Genomic DNA, 18,869 nt, shown 5'->3' on the forward strand with positions numbered 1-18,869 from the left:
TAGCGCCTCCTCCTCTTCCTACAAGAGGATCAAAGGTCTCAAGCGTTCCTATTCTTGTGCCACTATCTCTAGCATACCATGGATATAAAACTGTGATGTCACAAAATAGAGCAAACTCTGAATAAGAAAGACAACCAGCTGAAGATGATAAGAGAACCATTTATTTTACCATCTGCCGACGTGTAAATACTGTACACACCCATGACGCTGACAGAGACAATCTATAAAGAAAGAATAGTTTATTCTGCAAAGAAAAGTGACGTCTCGTCTTCAGGCGATGAGTCTGGGACTAGAGGAGGCTTCTGTTGAGCGATGACAGTTTAGGCTGTAGCTTTGGCCTGAGTGGCCTTGGCCAACACCTTCAGGTCTGTGATGCATTTGGCAATGCTCTCCTTCTCCTAAAAAACAAAACAAAAAAGATATTAAAACTCTGAAACATACAAGGAGTTGGTCTAGAAGTGAATTGATTAGACAGTAAAAGCACATATGCATATAACAAATTAAAGATTAAACATTGACATTTTTAAATCTTCTACCAACACGAGCTTTGCCTATATAAAACAAATACAAGCAAATCAGTAAACATGAAATATCTGACAAACTAAACCATCACGGCCCAAATATAAGACTTGGAAAATAAAGAAAAGAAAAAAGAAAAATAAAGACTGACCTGCTGGGGTGTGATGCTGCTGATGACGCTCTTCTCCACCCAGTTAATCATGTGCTCTTGCTCCAGCCTACGGTTGAGGTCCTGCAGCGCAATCTGATAGTCCAAGCGCCTCTTCACCTCATTGGTCACCATATGTACCCTCTCCCTGTAGTTGGTCTCCAACAGCATGGCCACGTTGTTCTGAGAGGAAAACAGGAGATAGGATTGTTTAACTGTACCAGCTTTAATGTGAAATTCCAGCTCTAGGGATAATTTTTCAAAATAATAATAATAATAAAAAAAAACTTTTAACAAAAGATATAACTGAAGTAAAAAATGTGTTTTCAGTGGGGACATGTTCAGACAGCCTTCAAACATGTAGTGCTGTGTCCCAAACAAATTAGGGCTGTCAGATTTGTAATGCATTTATATACAGACTAAAGACTGAAATTCATTCTATTGTGACATCTATACAAGATATAGTTTAGCTATATATGTTAAAATGGTACTGTCAGTCCAAAATCTGGCAACATTTGTATACTGACAGTTTATTTCCAGTGGAAATTCTCCATTAGTGTGAGAATGAGCACCATCATGTGGTTGTATTCAGCAATTTACACATTTTCTATTCACAGACTATTCCTGGAGGAGGCAAACAAATAAATAAATACATAAATAAATAAATAATCGTGCTGAAAAATTGTTTAAAATTAGATACATATTAGGCTAGGCCCAGGACTAACGGTTACTGGTCCAGCATCTTAACATGACACAGTTGATTTACCGGTCAGTCCATGTTCCTACACCCACCTGTGCCTAATAGACTTGGACAGTGACCGAAAGAATGAGCGTCCTCTGAAGGGTGGCTGGATTCTCTCAGAGATAGGGTGATGAGCTCAGTCACTCAGGAGGGAGCAGAAATGCTACTCCACTACATCACAAGGAACCAACTTAGATGATTCAGGCATGTGACTAGAACGCCTGCTGGACCCTCCTAAGTGAAGTGTTTCAAGCATGTCCGACAGGGAGGAGGCTCCAGGAAAGACCCAAGACACATCGGAGAGATGTCTCTCAAAGAGTTTGGACACATCTCAACATCCTACCAAATGAGCTGGAGGAGGAAGTCTGGGCATCTCTGTCAGACTGCTGCCCCCACATCCCAAAACTGAATAAGCGGCAGAAAATGGATGGATGGAATAATAAGCCGGGAATGGCCTCAAATTATTTTTCCTTTTGTTGCCAAATTAATTACACTAAAATTGCATGAGAGTAAAAGGTGGCGAAAGAGTCTAACCTACCTACATATTATTCAGCATATTTCAAACAGTGGTATCATTAAACTGAAAAATGTCATTTTGAAAGTACCCAGTTATTATCAATACTGGTATACCCACCCAGAGTGATGAACAACTCACATTAACAAAAAAATAAGTCTTGCCACAGACAGTTTGGCTCCCACAGAGTCCTGTGGGGTACACTACAAAGTTCAACACAGCCAGGCCTTCATTGTGTTAGCTCGCTTGACAAAACCTAAAACCCAGTCGCAGATAATCTGTATAAGCTCTTTGTTAACCCAGGTTTTTAGCTTCAGGATCAATGTGCGCTCACAAACGGGTTCTTGATGCATCATTTTAATCTTCCGCCACGCTACATCAGCCTGAGCACTGCATACTTCAATCAGAGAAATTATCAGAGAAACTGATGGAAAAACATATTTTAAAAATTGACATTGAAAATGAAATGCAGCGCTGTATAATAAGACGAGAGTAATGTTGCAAATGACCATTAGTCATGTGTCAAGCCACGATCATCAAGTTCAAAAAAATAAATAAATATTGAGGTAATCTTTTTTTTTTTTTTTAAATCACTAGGCGTAGTCTCTGTTGTAGACAGTGGCAGATTAAAGCTTCTTTAGCCATTAGTACTTGTCTAGTACCACCTATATGCACTGTGTTGTTACTGCAACACGGCTAAACGTCCCGTGACATCATTTGTACGCACGCGAACGCCACAAGAAAGGTGGACCTGAAGGTGATGTGATACCTGCTGCTTGGTCAGTGGCTTTTCGTCAGACTTGGGGACCACGGCATTGTTTTTTGTAGCCATTTCCCTTGCAGAGTTTCAAAGATGTCAGTTTTGATTTTTGTGACGGACTAGCCAGTTGGTGACATGCAGTCTGTTGACGTCATATTTTCAGATCGCTTGGAGCCCCGGCCAAGTAGGTACTAAAAAAGTACCCGGTATCAGGTACTATGACCTAATGGAAAAACCCTAAAAAACGCACTGAGCCGAGCCAGCGTGAGTAGGTACTAATGGAAAAGTAGCTGCACGGTGTACTTGTTTATGAATTTGCCTAAGAAGCAGAATCTCCCTGGTTTGATCCCAGTAGAAGAGATTTCCCTTTGCGATCGTATCAGAAACAGCATCAGGTGTGAAAATATCTGCTCAAACATACGGCGCTACCAGCTGTGGTGACTGCTTAGGGCTAATGTGTTAACCACTACACTATAGAGCCACACAAGGTTATAACTCTTCTGCTCTTGGAGCTGAAGGTGGCAGCTGTCAAAATGATGTTAACTGGAATACCTAGCAGTTACGATACTGGAATATAAAAACTGAAATGAAAGGATGGCGATGCTTACTCTCTTGGCATCAAAGAGCATCGCCCTTCCTTCTACTCGCCACTGCTCCTTCTTCTCATCCTCAATGGCTTGAGCCAAGCTGGACATGGCGACGTCCTTCACCTCTTGAGCCTTGGCCACTTTTTCCTGAAGACAAAAGCAGCAGAAAATATTGGGGTGATTGGAAAGGTTGTGCACAAGAGAAAAGCCCTTTGGTACAGTACACTTGTCCGAACAAAATAAATAAATAAATAAAACTTGACAAAAGGAATATGAAACCACAGAAAAAGTAGTGGTTACCAGCCTACCTCATTCAGTTTATCAGCAAAAGCTGCAACACTTGGCCCAAATTTCTTCACACCATAGATGATCACAGCACCTATGGAGGCAGCAGCGAAGGTCTCATGGTTGATGACATAGATTTCCTTAGAAAGCATGTACAGGAGGAGGCCAGCACCCAGCATGTAGGGTCCTATTGAGAGAAGAGGGGTAATACAAAGTAAAAGTGAGATGTGTAACTTCCATTGGACTTCAGATCTTTGGAGACTGTTGATATATTTAAACAGAATCTTAAGAACCATCTATGAAAAAACTTGTAATTGTTCTACTTATTTTCTAAAACAGTTTTTCACTTTTGTTCTTACATGCTTTTGATTAGTTGATTAATTTTTTTGTAAAGGAATAAAAAAAATCAAGCTGCAGGTTATTTTTTTAAATACTTATTGTGAATCCATTCACAAAAACAGAGCTCATAACCACTTACCAGTTTTGAAAAAAGAGAAGTTAAATGCTTTGATGGATGAACAATCCAGTTGATATAGTGAAAATACTGTGTCCACAGAATCAATTTTCTGTGACTTTTCACATATTTTCTTTGAGGCAACATATGAATTAATATTAAATTATAATTTTTGATTAAAGACTGCACACCTGTTACTCCAGTTTTGGGGTACAGCAGCTGGAATAACTCCTCTGGGATGAAGCCATGGCGGACCTTCCCTCCCTTCTCTGGCAGAGGAGGCACCGGAGCCAGACTCTGGGATGATGTGTGCAGACAGCGAGATGCATGGACCACACTGAGGGAGAAGACCACCATTAACAAGCATTTCTTTCTGATATGTTATTGAATATTGGTATTAAAACACACGCATTCAACACTACAATGTTAAAGACACATACCCAGCTCCAATGGGGCCACTGCTTTTCAGGGCACTAGCTGAAACCGACAAAAAAAAGTACAAGTGTTAATTTGCTTACTATTTTCTCAATAAACACATTTAACAACAATCTTCTGAAAACATGAACGTTCAAATTTTGTACACCTTAAACACACAGCAAGCAGTCCAACACAGAACTATAACACTTAGTATTGGTAGCTATTTGATGGGCTTCGGGCTATCAGTTTGTGAGGTGATCAAAATTAAACACAAACTTTTCCATAAAACATCGCAGAAAGGGCAGAAAGCCGACCGATGCTAGCTGTCAATAAGGTGACATTTAGGCGTGCAGAGCTAACGTTAGCTAACGTAGCTTCGATTAACTTGCCTGTGACCAACCAATTAAAACAACAAAATACAGAAACACTGAAATATCCAGGATTACTTCTGATAACGTCTGATATAAATCTACACCCAATAAACTTGCTATCATTTCCGAGCAGCTTGAAGCTGTGCTGACAGTTAGCATTAGCATGTCTCATTCAATGTGCGGCCTTCACTTTACCCTTCAGCTCACTTTAAACTTTACTGCCTCCTGCTTGACAGTCAGCCGGCACCAGCAGTAAGTGGCCTTTATTATCATTTTAAAAGCTGTTCTGATGCATACCTGAGACAAAAACGAGCCTGGACAGCATGTCTGAAGGATGAAGTACCAAGTTCCTGCAACACCGGGGCACTCTTGTTTCGGCCTCTCTGTGCCCTTCTCTGCAAAGAGCCGTAAGGATGGCGGACACAGGAGAAATCCTCGTGAAACAACGCGAGAGTACAGAAGCGCTTGTGGAGTCGACGCCCTCTAGAGGGCACTGCGTGGAACGACACACATTTACACTGCCCTGAAATTGAATTTGGATTAATATAAGTGATTAAGGAGTTAATGCAGAAAATGTATTATTTTTGATGATAAGATCAAGTTTTCTGGATTCATTCATCTTGAAAATGTGGTTAACTTTAAACAAAAACGGCACCACACAGAATATGAAGCCAAACTGCTATTTACAGTTATTGTTATGTAAGTTAACTGTTACATACACACAAGCATGCACAAGAAAACTGATGAAAGCGTTGGAGCCCACATGCATCGGTCACTAATTCGTTTTAATAATAAAAATACTAATCTAATAAAGCACACACACAAAGACACACACACACACACCCCTCTCTCCCAAGTGTTTTATCCCAGGCTGCACACAGGGGGAATTGGTTGGGTCTATCTGTAATCTGGAGACCCACCCGTGTATGGCATCAGTTTTGTGTGAGTGGCTGGTGAGATAGAGGAACATATGACGCTGTGGTTCTCTTCACTTCCTGTAAAAACTATGCTCAACAGAAACAGCTACATGTGAAACAGAGGCAAGAAAAAAACCCGGCACTATTTCAGAAGACTGAGAAAATGGATGACTTGTCAACTACCTCATGAAGAGCTCTCCCCACTGAATGAGATGGCTCAGTAGGTAAGGCTTAACCATGGTTTCCTGCTTAATAAGCAGCAGTTTGTCCTCGCTTTATCATCTTGCAGGTGCCAGGGCCTAGTCTATCGATGAGAAGCGCTTCACCCTGTAATTAAGGGGCTTCTCCTGTAAGTTTCAGCTTCTGCATTAGTATTTCTAGAGCTACTGTTGCAACTGCTTCTGCTCCACACACACAGCTTTCTAAACATCAGGCACTTTTGGCAGTTTACTTTTAATGTGTACGGCTCACATCAGTTTGCAGCATGACCTCCTGATACAGATAACTTTCCTTGTTTAAGTCTCTCCAGAATAAAAATGTCAGAAATACTTGAAAAATACTCATTTACACCAACCCTGGTAGGAAGCTACATTTCACACCTTTTCTTTAAAGTTAGTAGCAGTTTGAGTTTCTTCATTTATAATCTTAAGCCATCATAATGTTTCTGCAACTTAAAAGAAAGCTGTTTTTTAGCTACTCACAACATCACTTGATAGTACTCAGCTAATAACATGCCATGAATTTGATCACTGTGAATGACTGTAACCAGTTTCCTGATAAGCTACGCTGTCGTCGCAGGCTTGAGGCGACATAACAGCCAGGGGAGCTGCCATGGACGCCCTGGCCATCAGTGGATTCCAACTCTCGCCGGAGAAACACTTTGACCGAATATTGGACATCAGAGCAGAGAAGCGTGAGTACCTGCGAGGACGTAACAATGTGACTTCATGCCGCAGCCCTCCCAGAGACAGTACCACCTGGCAGATAAAGAAAGAACTGAAAGAGAAGAGGCAGCTGGAGTTTCTGAGGAGGAGATCGGTGAGCCCTGTGTGGCGCGAAAGCTCATCGAGAAGAAAATCTCCCTCACAGATATTTTCGATGAAATATTACAGTTCAAGCTCAACAAACACGGAGAATGCTAAAGGACATCCGCCCACGGTTTTGACACCAAACAGCAGCATAAGCAGTGATCCAAGCACCAGCACATGGGTAAAAGATTGCGTCAATTCGGCACATTTATCACCAGATCAGATTTATGTCTTCGTAGGTCTGCTGTGAATAATACCTGCCCCGGCGCTCTCCTCTCATTCCCTCAGGCCTCATTGTGGTCAGAACAGATAACAGTGATGAAGCAGGACAAAAGTCATGCAAAGAAGCAATCATCTACCTCCACGCCATCTGTGAAGGAATCAGAGCAGCACAGGGTGAAAAGTATTAATAAAAAGGACACGAGTGTAAATGGTAAAAAGAATTAAAAATCGTGCCAAGCGCAAAACATTTTGACCAGGGACCGTTGAATCATGCCTTACATTTATCTTTGTTTTTCTCCGCATACAGCACAAAAGACAACCACAAAAACACTCATCAAAACAGAGAAGATTTACCAGAAATCATCTGTGCAAACTGAAAGCATTCTTCAGAAAAAGATACTGAGAGAGACCGGCGTGCAGACAGAGTGAGTCTCATTCAATTCTCCCCGTGCAACAGTTTAATCTTTAAACCTTGATTTTACTGCAAAAGGCATCTCTGATCTCCTCTCTCTCTAATGAGAAACTGTCCTCTGTGCAGGTCCGGACTCATCACCGTTAAAGAATCAGTAAGTTTCACACTTCTGCTGTTTTAGAATTAAGTGATAGATTAAAAGGCGTGGGAGCACAGGGCACAGGTGAGGGCTTGGGTAACGGTCGGGTGTCACATGACATGATTAGTCAAAATAAAGTTTAGGCTAATCTGAGGGGAAACATATAATATCTGATGCAAAGGTTTTTTCTTTAATTATGAAGCTCTACTGTTTTTACTGTCTCTTATCTCTCTCCTAATAGGATATTCAGAAATTAGCTGACTACCTACAGGTAAGCAAACAATATTTATCCAAAATCATCCTGTGACTCATGAATCCTTTAAGGCTTTAAAGCCTGAACCTTGGAATAGATGCCAGAAAAGTCACATTTTTGTGTTTAGTGGCCCTTCTGATGAAATAAGAAATAATAATTTGCATATATGAGATTAACGTTGCATCATATTAGCTACATTAGACTTATTTTTGCAATTTATTCCTTAAAACTGTACAGTGCAATTTATTTTATTTTTGGGGGGGAAGAAAAACTCACAAAAAACTCACTAATCAGATATAATACACTTGGTTTTAAACGGTTAAGCTCTCATCACATTTGATCTTTCATCACTACTGCTTTCAATATTTAGTAATACATTTATTAATGTGCTCTGATGCTACTTAAAGACCTGATGACCTGTGCAGTCCATTCAAAGCAGATGAAAACTGTCTCTGTGCGTTAGTGTAACTCTCTTTCTGCTGCTGCTGGGTTTTTGACAGGAGGCTCTGTGGAGAGAAGATGTGATGAAGAAGAAGCTGGCTGAACTCCAGGAGAGCACGACAAACCTCGTGAACTCATCCAACAAAATATGGACAGTAAGGCTCTCCCTCTGTTTACATGCATCGAATAACACGTATTTCGCACTTTATAAGGCCACACTGTTTTTCTTTCTGCTCTGGTGCACTGGCTGATATTACGGCTGTGTCAGGAAGGCCTGTGCAGTCTGTGGTTTGGAGCTTCCTGCTTCCGCGCAATTCTATACTGCATAGGACGAGTGCAAGCTGTCGTTCTTATACAGGAAGGGTGTGCCACTCAGTAGCTGTTAAAGGTGCTATGCATCCTCTTTACATCTCTTTTAGCTACTCTGGTTGCAATGAATGAAAGGGAAATATTGAGGTCATTGTTTTTAGTTTTGTTTCCTCTTTAGATTTTGTTTTAGCAGCTGAGCTGATCTACAGTTTATTCAGTCTCATTTATTTAGGTCTTCCACCTGTTGTTTCTCACTGAGGTATGTTATCATTAGGGGTCTTTTTTTGCACTTATAACAAAGTGTGTTGCATCTCCCTTGAGGCTCACTGCTGCTTCGAGTTCCCCTTATGCACCTGCGTTCGGAGAAACAACGTGCTGTCACAGCTTTTTGGCACATGAACCATTAATTTTCCATCTGCAGGTTAGAGCGTGACAGTCATTCATTTCCTCTCTAACCCACACAGTCTCGCTGCAGTGAAGATCTGCTGAGAAACAAGATCAAGGCTTTGGAGGCGCAGCTGCAAGCTTGTCTGCAGGTGAGTGTCATTTTGTCTGTAAAAAAGCAACCACACTAATTTTTACAAAATCTTGGTGGCGATTTGTTGCGGCTGTTATTATTTATTTGCTTTCCAAGAAGTCAGACATTTACTCTTTCCAGTAACTAGCTTTGTTCTGGCATTATTCTGTCACGGGGTGATAGCGTAGCATCTTAAGTGTGAGTCTCTGTGGTTTTCATCTGGATCTCACTGGGTGTTAATAACTAACTCAGCAGTGTTGTGTCCCTGCAGAAGTTTCCAAAAGATGGTGTAAAGAAACTGGTGGTACAGATGGAAAAGCAGAGGATGGTATATGAAGAGAAGGCCTTGATTGCCCTGCAGAAGGCCACACAGGAGAAAACTGAGGCCCTCAGCAAGGCTGAGACTCTGCAGGTCAAACATCTTTTTTTCTCTATTTTACCACAAAGAAAAGACATAAATGTCACTGAGGTTTCAGTTTGTTTGCTTTTCAACTGATAGACTCAGCATCTGGTGACCTGGAAGCAAGTTTCCTAATTTTGAGTATTGCAGATGATTTTTATTTTGTGTCAACAGGAAGCGCTAATTACAGCAAAGGCAGAGGCCCTGAAGTGGCAGAGTCTTCATGAGGAGCTGAAGCTGAGCTCTGGAAAACTCAGGGAGAGCCAGCACCTCAGTAACGAACAGCTGCAACAGCTGCACAGCCAAGTGGAGGTATGTTAGGTTGTGACAACGTGCATGAATGAGCAGTCAAAAGCTTAAATATAAATGTTAAAAATGTTAATTTATTTCTTGAATTATCAGCTGTGCAGAGCCAGAGAGCTTGAGCTGAGAGATGAGATGCTGTCATTAAGACAAGAAAAGCAGGACCTACAGTACAACATTTGTCTGCTGGAGGAAGACAACCAGACCCTAAGGGAAGAAATCCAGCAACTCAGAGGCAAGACATAACATTTGGTGATTTTTATGATTATTGTTAAACAGTGCACATTCAATATCTTTATGAAACTTTCGGTTTCCTAGATGGCGAAGAGGAGAGTCAAGACTTCATGATGCAGGAGTGTCTGGCGTCACAGGAACCTGAGCCTCGGCTGACGGTGAGGAGAGACTCTCAGCTGGAGGACCAGCTCCGCCACACACAGGAGAAACTCCAGCTCAAAGAGAGAGAGGTAAAACATGGACATTACAATAAACTGTAGCTCATTCACAAGTCTGACGCTTTAATCCAAGCTTGCCACACAAGGAATGTCCCAGCTAGGTGTTTCACAAAGTCACTAACGGGCGCAGGTAAAAATATTACCCCAATTATTTGTTTTTGTCCTTTATACAAGGTAATCTTGTGCAGTATGTTTGCATTCCAACCACACTGCTAACACACATGCAAGTACATTTTGAAACGTGCCTGTCTGAGGATCACCAGCATTTAGAGTGTATTTTGAGCATTTCTGCATGTTCACGCTCCTTATTGTGTGTGTGCAGTGTGAGGAGCTGCAGGCAGAGCTGCACGCTATGGAGCAGGAGTGTCAGTCCAGCCAGGCCCGGCTGTCGCAGTGCAGAGACGAACTCCGGCAGCTCAGCCACCGCCGCAGGGGACCAGTGAGTAGAGTGTGTGTGTGTGAGATCATTTAAGGGAGACTTAATGCCCTTGCAGCACTCAAAAGCTCTCATTGCCTTTATATTATCAGCCAGTAATTAAACCACCACATAATCCTAACACTCTGCCCCACTATGCTTTTCAACACTATCAGTTTGCTTCAGCTGCCCTGCAGTAACCAGCTGAGCAGCTGCTCATGCACATGAGTTATCATTGCCTGCTGATGATTTAATATCCACCTGACTAAATTATTTCTTTTCTTCCTGTTTAGACACCGTGTGGATCCTGGTGGAAGCTGTGCTTGTTCTTCCTTTTACTCCTCGCTGTAGCAGTGGTTGTAATGCTGTGGCTGTGGCATCCGCCTTTCAGGGAGCAAGTTGAGGACCTTTACTCAGACATAGAGACACGTATTGAAGATTATCTCATGGAAATGGCCTCACCTCGACACTCGGGCTGCTTCAGACCAATATGACATTGCTCCGAATCTTGTTTTTTGTTGACATTTTGTTGCTTTATGTCAAAATTACATTTATATAGAATGTAGTTTGTTGACATTTTTGTATTTAAAATCTGTTTCGACTTGGAACTCAGTGTTTGTGTGATGTTTGTGAGATTGCGTCGGGTTGGTGTCGGGGACAAGTGAGCAAAAAGTTCCAATACGAGAAAAGAAACTCAGCAATGCTTGTTTTAAATTTTCCCAAACTGTTGGAAAATGTTGTTAGCATTTTAAGAAACTGTGAGTTTAACTATAAGAACAGCGGGAAATAAAAATGGTCTTTTATACTGTAAATGACTGATTTATTTAGTCTTGAATTACTGAAACATGTGACAGCCTATATAGAATGAGATGCAGTGTGCTACAAAACAACACCAAGAAAGGGCAAATGTAAATCACGATACATTAAACTGACACATTAAACTGTCCAGACAGAGAGAGATATTATATGAATTACTAACAGGAATTATTTTTGTCTCTTTATTGTAGCGTCCCTTAGATACAAGAAACTGAAACTGAAGATTAGACTTTGTTGTTCAGAGAAAGCACAAGCTTTTTTGTGTTTGGTAGGTTTGAGAGAGAAGAGGTGGTTAACCAGAATGTAAGCTATTTTTGATGGCGTCACTGGTGCCAGATTATAACCAGTTTGAGATAATAGAGGATGACAGGAGTGTGAGTTTCATACCTGTGTGTCAGTGGAATGAGCGTCATTTCTATTTTGACAGCAATGAGAATAAGTAAACTACAATTTTCATTAAAGTTTATTTTTTAAATTAATATATCCAGCAGGACATTTAAGGTCCTTCAGTTTACTGAGAGTAACACCATCAGATCTTAATTAAGAGCATATTCATTCATTAGGTATATACTCTCACTGGCCACTTTATTAGGTACACTTGTTCCACTGCACATTAATTCAAATATCTAATCTTCCAACTCACGTGTAGTAATACATCAGTCACATGGTAGCCACTGAATGCATTCAGGCATGCAGGCATGGTCAAGGCAACCAGCTGAAGTTCAAACCGAGCATCACAATGTCAAAGAAAGTGGCTTAAGTGACTTTGTGGCATGGTTGTTGGTGCGAGATGGGCTGGTCTGAGTACTTCAGACACCATTTATCTACTGGGATTTTCCTGCACACAACCAAGGTATGCAGGAGAGCATCTCTGAACATACGAGAAGTCAGCGTCACCAAGCTCCACAGTCACAACTGGGACATGGTGGAACTTGTGATTCACATCATGCGTGTACAGCCAACAAATGTTGATGTCATCATGTTTCTGAGGAATGTTTCCAGCACCTTGTTGAATCTGTGCCGTGAAGAATTACTACAGATCTAAACAGAAGAGAAGGTCCAACCCAGTATTAGCAATGTGTACCTAATAAAGTGGCCAGAGAGTGCAAGTATGTAAGTATTCACTCCGCAGCAAAATGAACTCTCCCAGCTACATTATTTATATAAAATACTGGGTCGTCATTATTGATGTGTAATGTTGTAAAACAATTTAAGATTCTCAGGTTGTTTAATTTATAAAAAGCATCATGTTAGAGAAAAAAAAAATGATTTTATAAATCCGTCCAAAACAATGTTAAAATGTAACAACACATACATACAAAAAGTACATAAACTGTTTTCTTTGTGCTATTTTTAAGAATGCTTATCCCATTTTAGCGGCACTCTATACGGATTTCATCTGTAGGCCCCAAAAGAAAAAGGAAAACACTGTCTAAAGATAAAGCTGTTGCATTCTGATAGGTGTAAGAGACACACTGCCTCACACTGGCAGAGGCATCACAGTAAAGACTGCACCAGTCATCAGAATGTTCTTTTTAACAGCACCGTGTGGTAGTTACCAGCTGCCAAACTGACAGGAGGATTTGTAGCATATTCTACACACATGTTCATGAAGCGGACGGACGTGGCACATGACCGCATCCATTGTCTGATTACGCTCAAACTTAGAGACAAAACGCACTCAGAGCTGAGCTCTCTGAGTTGGATGGAGTCATTGTTCATTACGGTGCTTTTAACTGTTCCAGATACAGCTCCATTCTCAATAGGCACTGACACAGCACATCCACCACACATCTGCAGCCCCTGTCTCCCCCGCCCACATCTACCTGTATGTTCCTGTGGTCACTGAAGAGATGGCTCTTTGCTGGCCTGAGATCAGTCTCCCGGTGACAAACGCACTGAAGGTAAGGGGCTGAGGATTTCTGTAGCGTACTTTAAAACATGACAAGTGGGGCTCTTGCAAACTTTCTTTGTGCTTGCAGAGCACGATGAGGACCTCAGGGCTGCTGTTTGTTGTTGGGCTGTGTTTGCTGGATGTCACGTCGTCCCTCAAAATCTGTGCTTTTAATATTCAGAGCTTTGGAGAATCCAAGGCAAACAACAAGAAGGTTATGGGGATTCTGCTAAAGGTACTCTGTGTCTACAAAAACATCTAGATTGATAGTTGAACAAAGTGGACAACTGTTGAATCTTTTTTTCTGCTTTTCCTCCCAAGATTCTTTCTCGGTGTGACTTGTGTCTCATTCAGGAGGTCCGAGACTCTAAAGGAGAAGTAATACAAGCTTTGGTTAAGGATCTTAACAGGTACAAGGCTTATGTGGTGAATCTTCTGTGCCATTTAATAATACTGACCAGCTTTAATTTGAATGTTATTTTCTAACCAGGTTTGACAAATCCAACCCCTACTCTTACGTGGAAAGCGAAAGGCTCGGGAGGAAGACCTATAAGGAGCAGTATGTCTACATTTACAGGTAATTCATGCTGTATTTCCCATTGCATTTGAGCCGTTTCTTTATATGATCATGCTAAACCTAGTGTGCTTCCTCTCCCATGACCTACAGGAGTGTGCTGAAGGTCAAAGAGCATTATGAGTACCCTAAACTCGAAGGAAAGGGGATGAATGAAACTGATGTTTTCTCCAGAGGGCCCTTCATCGTCCACTTTCACTCTCCTACTACATGTAAGGTTAAAAGGGGGAAAAACATGAAACTTCAAACAGCTTTGTGCTGGCAAAAATAAAAAATGATTCTGACTTGTCATCCAGAATCGTTTCTGTGGGCAAATCTAAACGACTGAATGATTTATGATTAGGTTGTCTGGCTTCTAAATGATTTTTGCTTTCTAATTATTTGCTTCACAACAATGTTAATGATGAGCCACGGTTTCAGAGGTGTCACAGACTGTTAGTGTTGGGTTATAACCTTGTAGGCCAAAACATAAGACTGACCTTTTGTTCATGTGTCAAACTAGCACAAGACCCACCCAAAGCCACATCACATATGAATCTTGTTACACTGTAAACAATCGTGCTGCTACTAAAGCTCACCCTGGTCAAGTTCATGCAGCCATAAACGTCACAGAGAAATTGCACCTTTGTTGAATTTGGAGGTCTGAATGAGAGACACACAGTCAGACTGTGCTTTGTGACGTGTTTTATTTTCAGTGGTGAAGGATTTTGTCCTGATAGGGCAGCACACCAGTCCGAAAACGGCCATGAAGGAGATCGATGAACTGTACGCCATCTTTAAAAGGATTTACAAGAAGTGGAAGACAGATGTAGGTTGAAACACATCGTTTCATTTTAAATCCCTTTTGCTTTCTTTAGTAAGATCTTGGTTCCTCATCATGTTGTTCGTAAGAATTTTCATGATTTTTTTTAACTTCCCTTTATTGGCGTGCTTTCAGAATGTGATCATTTTAGGTGACCTGAATGCCGGGTGCAGCTACATCACCGCCAAAGGATGGAGAGTCATGCGCTTGAGGAGTGACCCCAAATTTCACTGGCTAATCGGAGACGAGCAAGACACCACCGTCAGGGAGAAGACGCACTGTGCCTACGACAGGTCAGTGTCTACAGTGAGTTGGTGCAGACATATTGGAGTTTCTTATGCCCAACTATAAAGCTTCCTCATTCTGAAACAGGATCATCGTGCACGGACGGGAGGTTGTTTCCAGTGTAGTCCCAGCTTCAGCTCAGCCCTTCAACTTTAAAGAGCATTTCCATCTAACTGAGGCAGAGGTAAACCTCTCAAAAGAAACACCTCCCTCGAGTTCATTTTCTGACCTAACTTCAACTTTTATTCTGTTCTTTTGATGACGCTTTAGGCTCTTGAGGTCAGCGACCATTTTCCTGTAGAAGTTGACCTGAAGACCAACCACCGCTACTTCCTCCGCCATGAGCTGTAAACCAATCACTAATGTTTTTGCAGTTTTTTGCTTGATTTTAATTGATTAAAATCCAGAGTTATGTTTTTGTTTTTGTTTTTTTATAATGATCCTAAACTGGCACTGCACTCCTCTCAGTTGCACCAATAAACTCAAGTTTTTTCAGCAAGTAAGAACTGCGTGCTTCACTGCTGGAGTTTATATTCTGCCCCTGAAACCAAAACCACATCAAAGCTGACATCATTTCATGAGCTCATGAAGGTACGTTCCTGCAGCAACGCGAAAACACAAAACATCACTTTTGGACTTTGCTTTCCAGAGGAACCTGAGAAAATCATCTTAAATCTTCATCCTTGATCGTAGGTAAACATCACGTGGAGACTCTGTGTCGTGCATTTCACCGAATGTTTCAGTTTAAATATGTAACCTCTGCACGGTCTGTTTGACAGGAAGCTGCTTGTAGCTACAACAGATGAGAGTTACTTCGTGCGCTCTTCCTTTCTGAGACGAGAGATTATCTGTGCCAATGCATTAATTTTTTGTCTCGATATAACTTCTAAGATAAGTTATTGATTTTGTCTTTGTAAAGATGGAAGGTTTTACCGATCTCCTAACAGATGCATTTTCAGGTAAGATATATATATGTGGTTATTTCTGGCATTTATAGGACACATATATTACTTTTTTGTTGCTTTTTTTTTTGGTTTGTTTTATTAAAAAGATTAATATTCAGATTATGCTGTTTTTACAGAGACATCTACTCCTCCATTCCCGGACGAAGATTTGGACTTTGAGAATTTAACTTTTGAAGAAAAGTCTGATGAAGACGGGACAGAAAACCTAACAACAAACAATAAAGAGGCGGCACTGCTCCAGGAAGCAACAGGTGAAGCAGCAGCTCTGTTTGAAACCAAAGAGGCGGCTGAAAATGTTTACGAAGAGCAGTCGGACAATGAAACAGATGAGGAGGATTTTAAAGGTGAGGGGATCGGTGCCGTGGACGGTGACAAAACAACAGAAGAGGATTACACGAGCTCAGATGGAGATTCTGCACACGAAGGCTCCGTCTCTGGAGAAGATGATGAGGGTGTGGAAGAGGACATAGGAGTGGCAGAGACACCAGGGGATTTGTTGATGTCAGTGCGCTGCAGTGATGAGTTCAATGACAGCGATAAGGAGGACGAGATCTTTGCTGAGGAACAACCTCTGGCCCCGGAGGATGCTGAAAACCCTCAAGTTAGAAACGAGGAGCGAGGTGAGGCTGAGAGCGATGAGGACGTGTCCTATTTGGAAAGATTCCCTGACCGAGGTGATGAGACTGTGATAAAAGCTGCAGAGATAGGAGAGGATGAGGGAGAAAGCGAAGAAGAAAAAGAAGAAGAAGAAGAAGAAGAAGAAGAAGAAGAAGAAGAAGAAGAAGAAGAAGAAGGAGAAGAAGAAGAAGAAGAAGAAGAAGAAGAAGAAGAAGAGGGCATATCATCTGATTCCGAGTGTGAGGGCATGAAAATCGAACAGGAGGAAAATGTTATCGGACAGCCTCTTGAGGAGGAGGAAGAGGTGGAAAACATTTACGGGGATGATCCTGAGGAAGCTAGTTCAGAGTTTCCTTGCATATCCTTCCAAAATCTGCAGGAGCTCACTGGTGAAGGTGATAATGGGGAATATGCAGAGAAAATGAAAGATTTCTCAGGGGATGAGCACCAAGAGGCAGGTGAGAGCTTTGCAGATTACCCCTCAGACTTTTCTTCTTGTGAATATGCAGAAGATGGGAGAAAAAATCAGGAAAGCAGGCCAAGTTTCGGGCCCGGTACATCTGAATGCAGTTCATACACGCAGCAGGATGCTTTCATGGAAGGACCTGTGGAAGATATAACACAGATGGACCACCCCGAGGACAGCGATGAGAAGGAAGACGGGTATCTGTACAGCAGAGATCTAGAGATGGATGCTGAGAATCTGATGAGCATGGACGTAGCAGCTGGAGAACAAGACAGAGGCAGCACAGCCGCGACCAAGTCTGACGATGAAGAAGACACATCTGAGAGCGACTACAGTTCCAGTGATGATGACGAGGCTCGTAGGTGCCTTCAAGAGCTTGAAAACAACAAGCAGCCGGCCGACAGTCAGATATATGCCGCGAGCGGAGCAGATCGAGCAGATTTCCTCAGCTGGGAATTTGATGTATTAAATACTGATAGCCTTCTGACTGAATACCTGTTAACCACAGGAGACATGATAGAAACAACACCCACAGGTGTTAACCAGGACCACCCAGAATACATCAGCTACTCTGAGGTACAGAGTGAGGTTCTCAAAATTAAAAGCCCCTCCTACCAGGGATCCCTTGATGACAGCTTCTTCTTCAACAATGCTGAGGCCTCTGGCATCCCTCAGCAGGGAAAGCTGGAAGGGGAGGACTATGAAGAAGAAAGGAACTGGGAGCAAGAAGAGAAGAGAATCAAAGCTTTCAACGATTTTTACGGCGATGAGGAGAATGAAAGAGAAGGTGAGTGCTGAGGACAAGTCTGTAAATGTAATCAGAATAAGTTCTGTAACATTTTGAAAGCGTTTTCATAAATTAACCTGTTTTCCCCTGTGTATTTTTCAGGGAGGCAGATAAAAGTTCAGTTTTGTGCAGAGCCATTGTCTCAAGTCATTCGCTATGAAAGCGACAGGTAAGGAGAATTCCTGATGTGTAAACCTTATTTTTCCAGTCCCAACCAAAACGCTGCTTCCTCTTGTCCCCTGCAGTGATGAAGAGTCACTCAGCAGCTCCACAGACAGCGGGAGGGAGGACCTGAACTTCACAGAGTCATGGGATGTAAGAAAATCTATTTTTTTTTGCCTGTGGAGACATGCACGCATACACATAAATAAACACATGACTTAATTGTTTCGTTTGTGGTCAGGAACCAAGGGAGCCTGACAACACCCTCATGAAGCTGATACTCAAGATGGGTGTGCTGACCGGGATGGGACTGCTGATGTTCTGGTTGGCTACGGATCAAGGAGAATGGCTCAACCAGGTTTTCTTCTTTTAGGGCTATGGAAGGTCCTTGGTCATTAAAACCTGTTTATATGCTTGCACATGTTTGTAAAGAATGCAGTGTAAAGTCAAGTATGTGTTGTTGTGCAGATTTTTTGCTTAATAAAGAGCTGTGTTTGTTCAAAATTATGCTAAATTGCATGAATTCTAGATAAGGTATGCTCGCAGTGATGTTTTCTGAGCTGAGGTTACACAGGCCGCCATTTTTTTCGTGAAGACAACCATGCCTGGAATAAACTAAGTTTGGTAGAAAGAACTTCACTCCACAACATCTCAGAGAGAAATCCTGTGGGACCTTTTACTCCATAACAATGGTTTCTAGTTTGCAAATATAAACCAGAAAAGCACGAAGTACTAAGATATGTTGGAGAGTAGGCAAAAGCTAAAAGTTGGGCTCTGTGTTTGGTTTCCGGTTCATGTGAGTCCTGTTGGAGATTCTTATCTGAAAAGTGGTGCTGCTCAAGAGCTTAAACATGATTTTGCATTTGATAATTGTTTCATTGTTGTTTTTCACAGT

The 18,869-nt window shown here is 41.7% G+C and overlaps 4 protein-coding genes across 5 annotated transcripts; 3 read left to right on the forward strand and 1 right to left on the reverse strand.

The window, feature by feature from the left end:
• Window positions 1-139: 139 nt before the first annotated feature.
• On the reverse strand, window positions 140-5,242 carry atp5pb (ATP synthase peripheral stalk-membrane subunit b). The gene is made up of 7 exons (XM_031726462.2): window positions 5,095-5,242; window positions 4,450-4,486; window positions 4,201-4,346; window positions 3,579-3,742; window positions 3,292-3,417; window positions 671-850; window positions 140-398 (listed from the first exon to the last, which is right to left on the reverse strand). Exons 1-7 carry the CDS (start codon window positions 5,120-5,122, stop codon window positions 321-323), a joined length of 759 nt encoding a protein of 252 aa, XP_031582322.1. The 5' UTR covers window positions 5,123-5,242; the 3' UTR covers window positions 140-320.
• A 519-nt stretch (window positions 5,243-5,761) lies between these two features.
• On the forward strand, window positions 5,762-11,417 carry LOC116309778 (TRAF3-interacting JNK-activating modulator). The gene is made up of 14 exons (XM_031726472.2): window positions 5,762-5,938; window positions 6,513-6,923; window positions 7,031-7,175; window positions 7,272-7,389; window positions 7,503-7,530; window positions 7,757-7,786; window positions 8,269-8,364; window positions 8,983-9,054; window positions 9,307-9,447; window positions 9,610-9,747; window positions 9,838-9,973; window positions 10,057-10,202; window positions 10,513-10,629; window positions 10,899-11,417. The coding sequence occupies exons 2-14, from the start codon at window positions 6,546-6,548 to the stop codon at window positions 11,097-11,099; spliced, it is 1,746 nt and encodes a 581-aa protein (XP_031582332.1). The 5' UTR covers window positions 5,762-5,938; window positions 6,513-6,545; the 3' UTR covers window positions 11,100-11,417.
• A 321-nt stretch (window positions 11,418-11,738) lies between these two features.
• On the forward strand, window positions 11,739-15,353 carry dnase1l1l (deoxyribonuclease I-like 1-like). The gene is made up of 10 exons (XM_031726350.2): window positions 11,739-11,795; window positions 13,188-13,325; window positions 13,404-13,550; window positions 13,637-13,725; window positions 13,806-13,892; window positions 13,983-14,101; window positions 14,585-14,697; window positions 14,827-14,984; window positions 15,064-15,160; window positions 15,247-15,353. Exons 1-10 carry the CDS (start codon window positions 11,739-11,741, stop codon window positions 15,325-15,327), a joined length of 1,086 nt encoding a protein of 361 aa, XP_031582210.2. The 3' UTR covers window positions 15,328-15,353.
• Window positions 15,354-15,428: 75 nt separating this feature from the next.
• si:dkey-183p4.10 (uncharacterized protein DDB_G0283697) lies at window positions 15,429-18,481 on the forward strand. 2 transcript variants are annotated; one of them, XM_039603853.1, is made up of 6 exons: window positions 15,429-15,567; window positions 15,896-15,935; window positions 16,058-17,812; window positions 17,915-17,981; window positions 18,058-18,127; window positions 18,216-18,481. In XM_039603853.1, the coding sequence occupies exons 1-6, from the start codon at window positions 15,562-15,564 to the stop codon at window positions 18,345-18,347; spliced, it is 2,070 nt and encodes a 689-aa protein (XP_039459787.1). In that variant the 5' UTR covers window positions 15,429-15,561; the 3' UTR covers window positions 18,348-18,481. The 2 variants fall into 2 exon arrangements, with proteins under 2 accessions (XP_039459787.1, XP_039459788.1); XM_039603854.1 differs by having other exon boundaries at window positions 15,548-15,665.
• The last annotated feature ends 388 nt before the right edge of the window (window positions 18,482-18,869 follow it).

This window comes from Oreochromis aureus, linkage group 20 (genome assembly GCF_013358895.1).
Source record: "Oreochromis aureus strain Israel breed Guangdong linkage group 20, ZZ_aureus, whole genome shotgun sequence".
In the NCBI taxonomy this organism is placed as follows: domain Eukaryota; kingdom Metazoa; phylum Chordata; class Actinopteri; order Cichliformes; family Cichlidae; genus Oreochromis; species Oreochromis aureus.

Excerpts from the sequence above, each read along its gene's own strand:
- si:dkey-183p4.10 (XM_039603853.1), top strand. Across the intron at positions 17,813-17,914 it reads TGAGGAGAATGAAAGAGAAG|GGAGGCAGATAAAAGTTCAG; the intron begins GTGAGTGCTGAG and ends TGTATTTTTCAG. Across the intron at positions 18,128-18,215 it reads ACTTCACAGAGTCATGGGAT|GAACCAAGGGAGCCTGACAA; the intron begins GTAAGAAAATCT and ends GTTTGTGGTCAG.
- LOC116309778 (XM_031726472.2), top strand. The coding sequence starts at position 6,546 with ATGGACGCCCTGGCCATCAGTGGATTCCAACTCTCGCCGGAGAAACAC. Across the intron at positions 8,365-8,982 it reads CATCCAACAAAATATGGACA|TCTCGCTGCAGTGAAGATCT; the intron begins GTAAGGCTCTCC and ends TAACCCACACAG. Across the intron at positions 9,974-10,056 it reads AGAAATCCAGCAACTCAGAG|ATGGCGAAGAGGAGAGTCAA; the intron begins GCAAGACATAAC and ends TCGGTTTCCTAG.
- atp5pb (XM_031726462.2), bottom strand. The coding sequence starts at position 5,122 with ATGCTGTCCAGGCTCGTTTTTGTCTCAG. Across the intron at positions 4,487-5,094 it reads CAGGCTCGTTTTTGTCTCAG|CTAGTGCCCTGAAAAGCAGT; the intron begins GTATGCATCAGA and ends TGTCGGTTTCAG. Across the intron at positions 399-670 it reads GCAGCATCACACCCCAGCAG|GAGAAGGAGAGCATTGCCAA; the intron begins GTCAGTCTTTAT and ends TTTGTTTTTTAG.
- dnase1l1l (XM_031726350.2), top strand. The coding sequence starts at position 11,739 with ATGGCGTCACTGGTGCCAGATTATAACCAGTTTGAGATAATAGAGGAT. Across the intron at positions 13,726-13,805 it reads TTGGTTAAGGATCTTAACAG|GTTTGACAAATCCAACCCCT; the intron begins GTACAAGGCTTA and ends TTTTCTAACCAG. Across the intron at positions 14,698-14,826 it reads ACAAGAAGTGGAAGACAGAT|AATGTGATCATTTTAGGTGA; the intron begins GTAGGTTGAAAC and ends GCGTGCTTTCAG.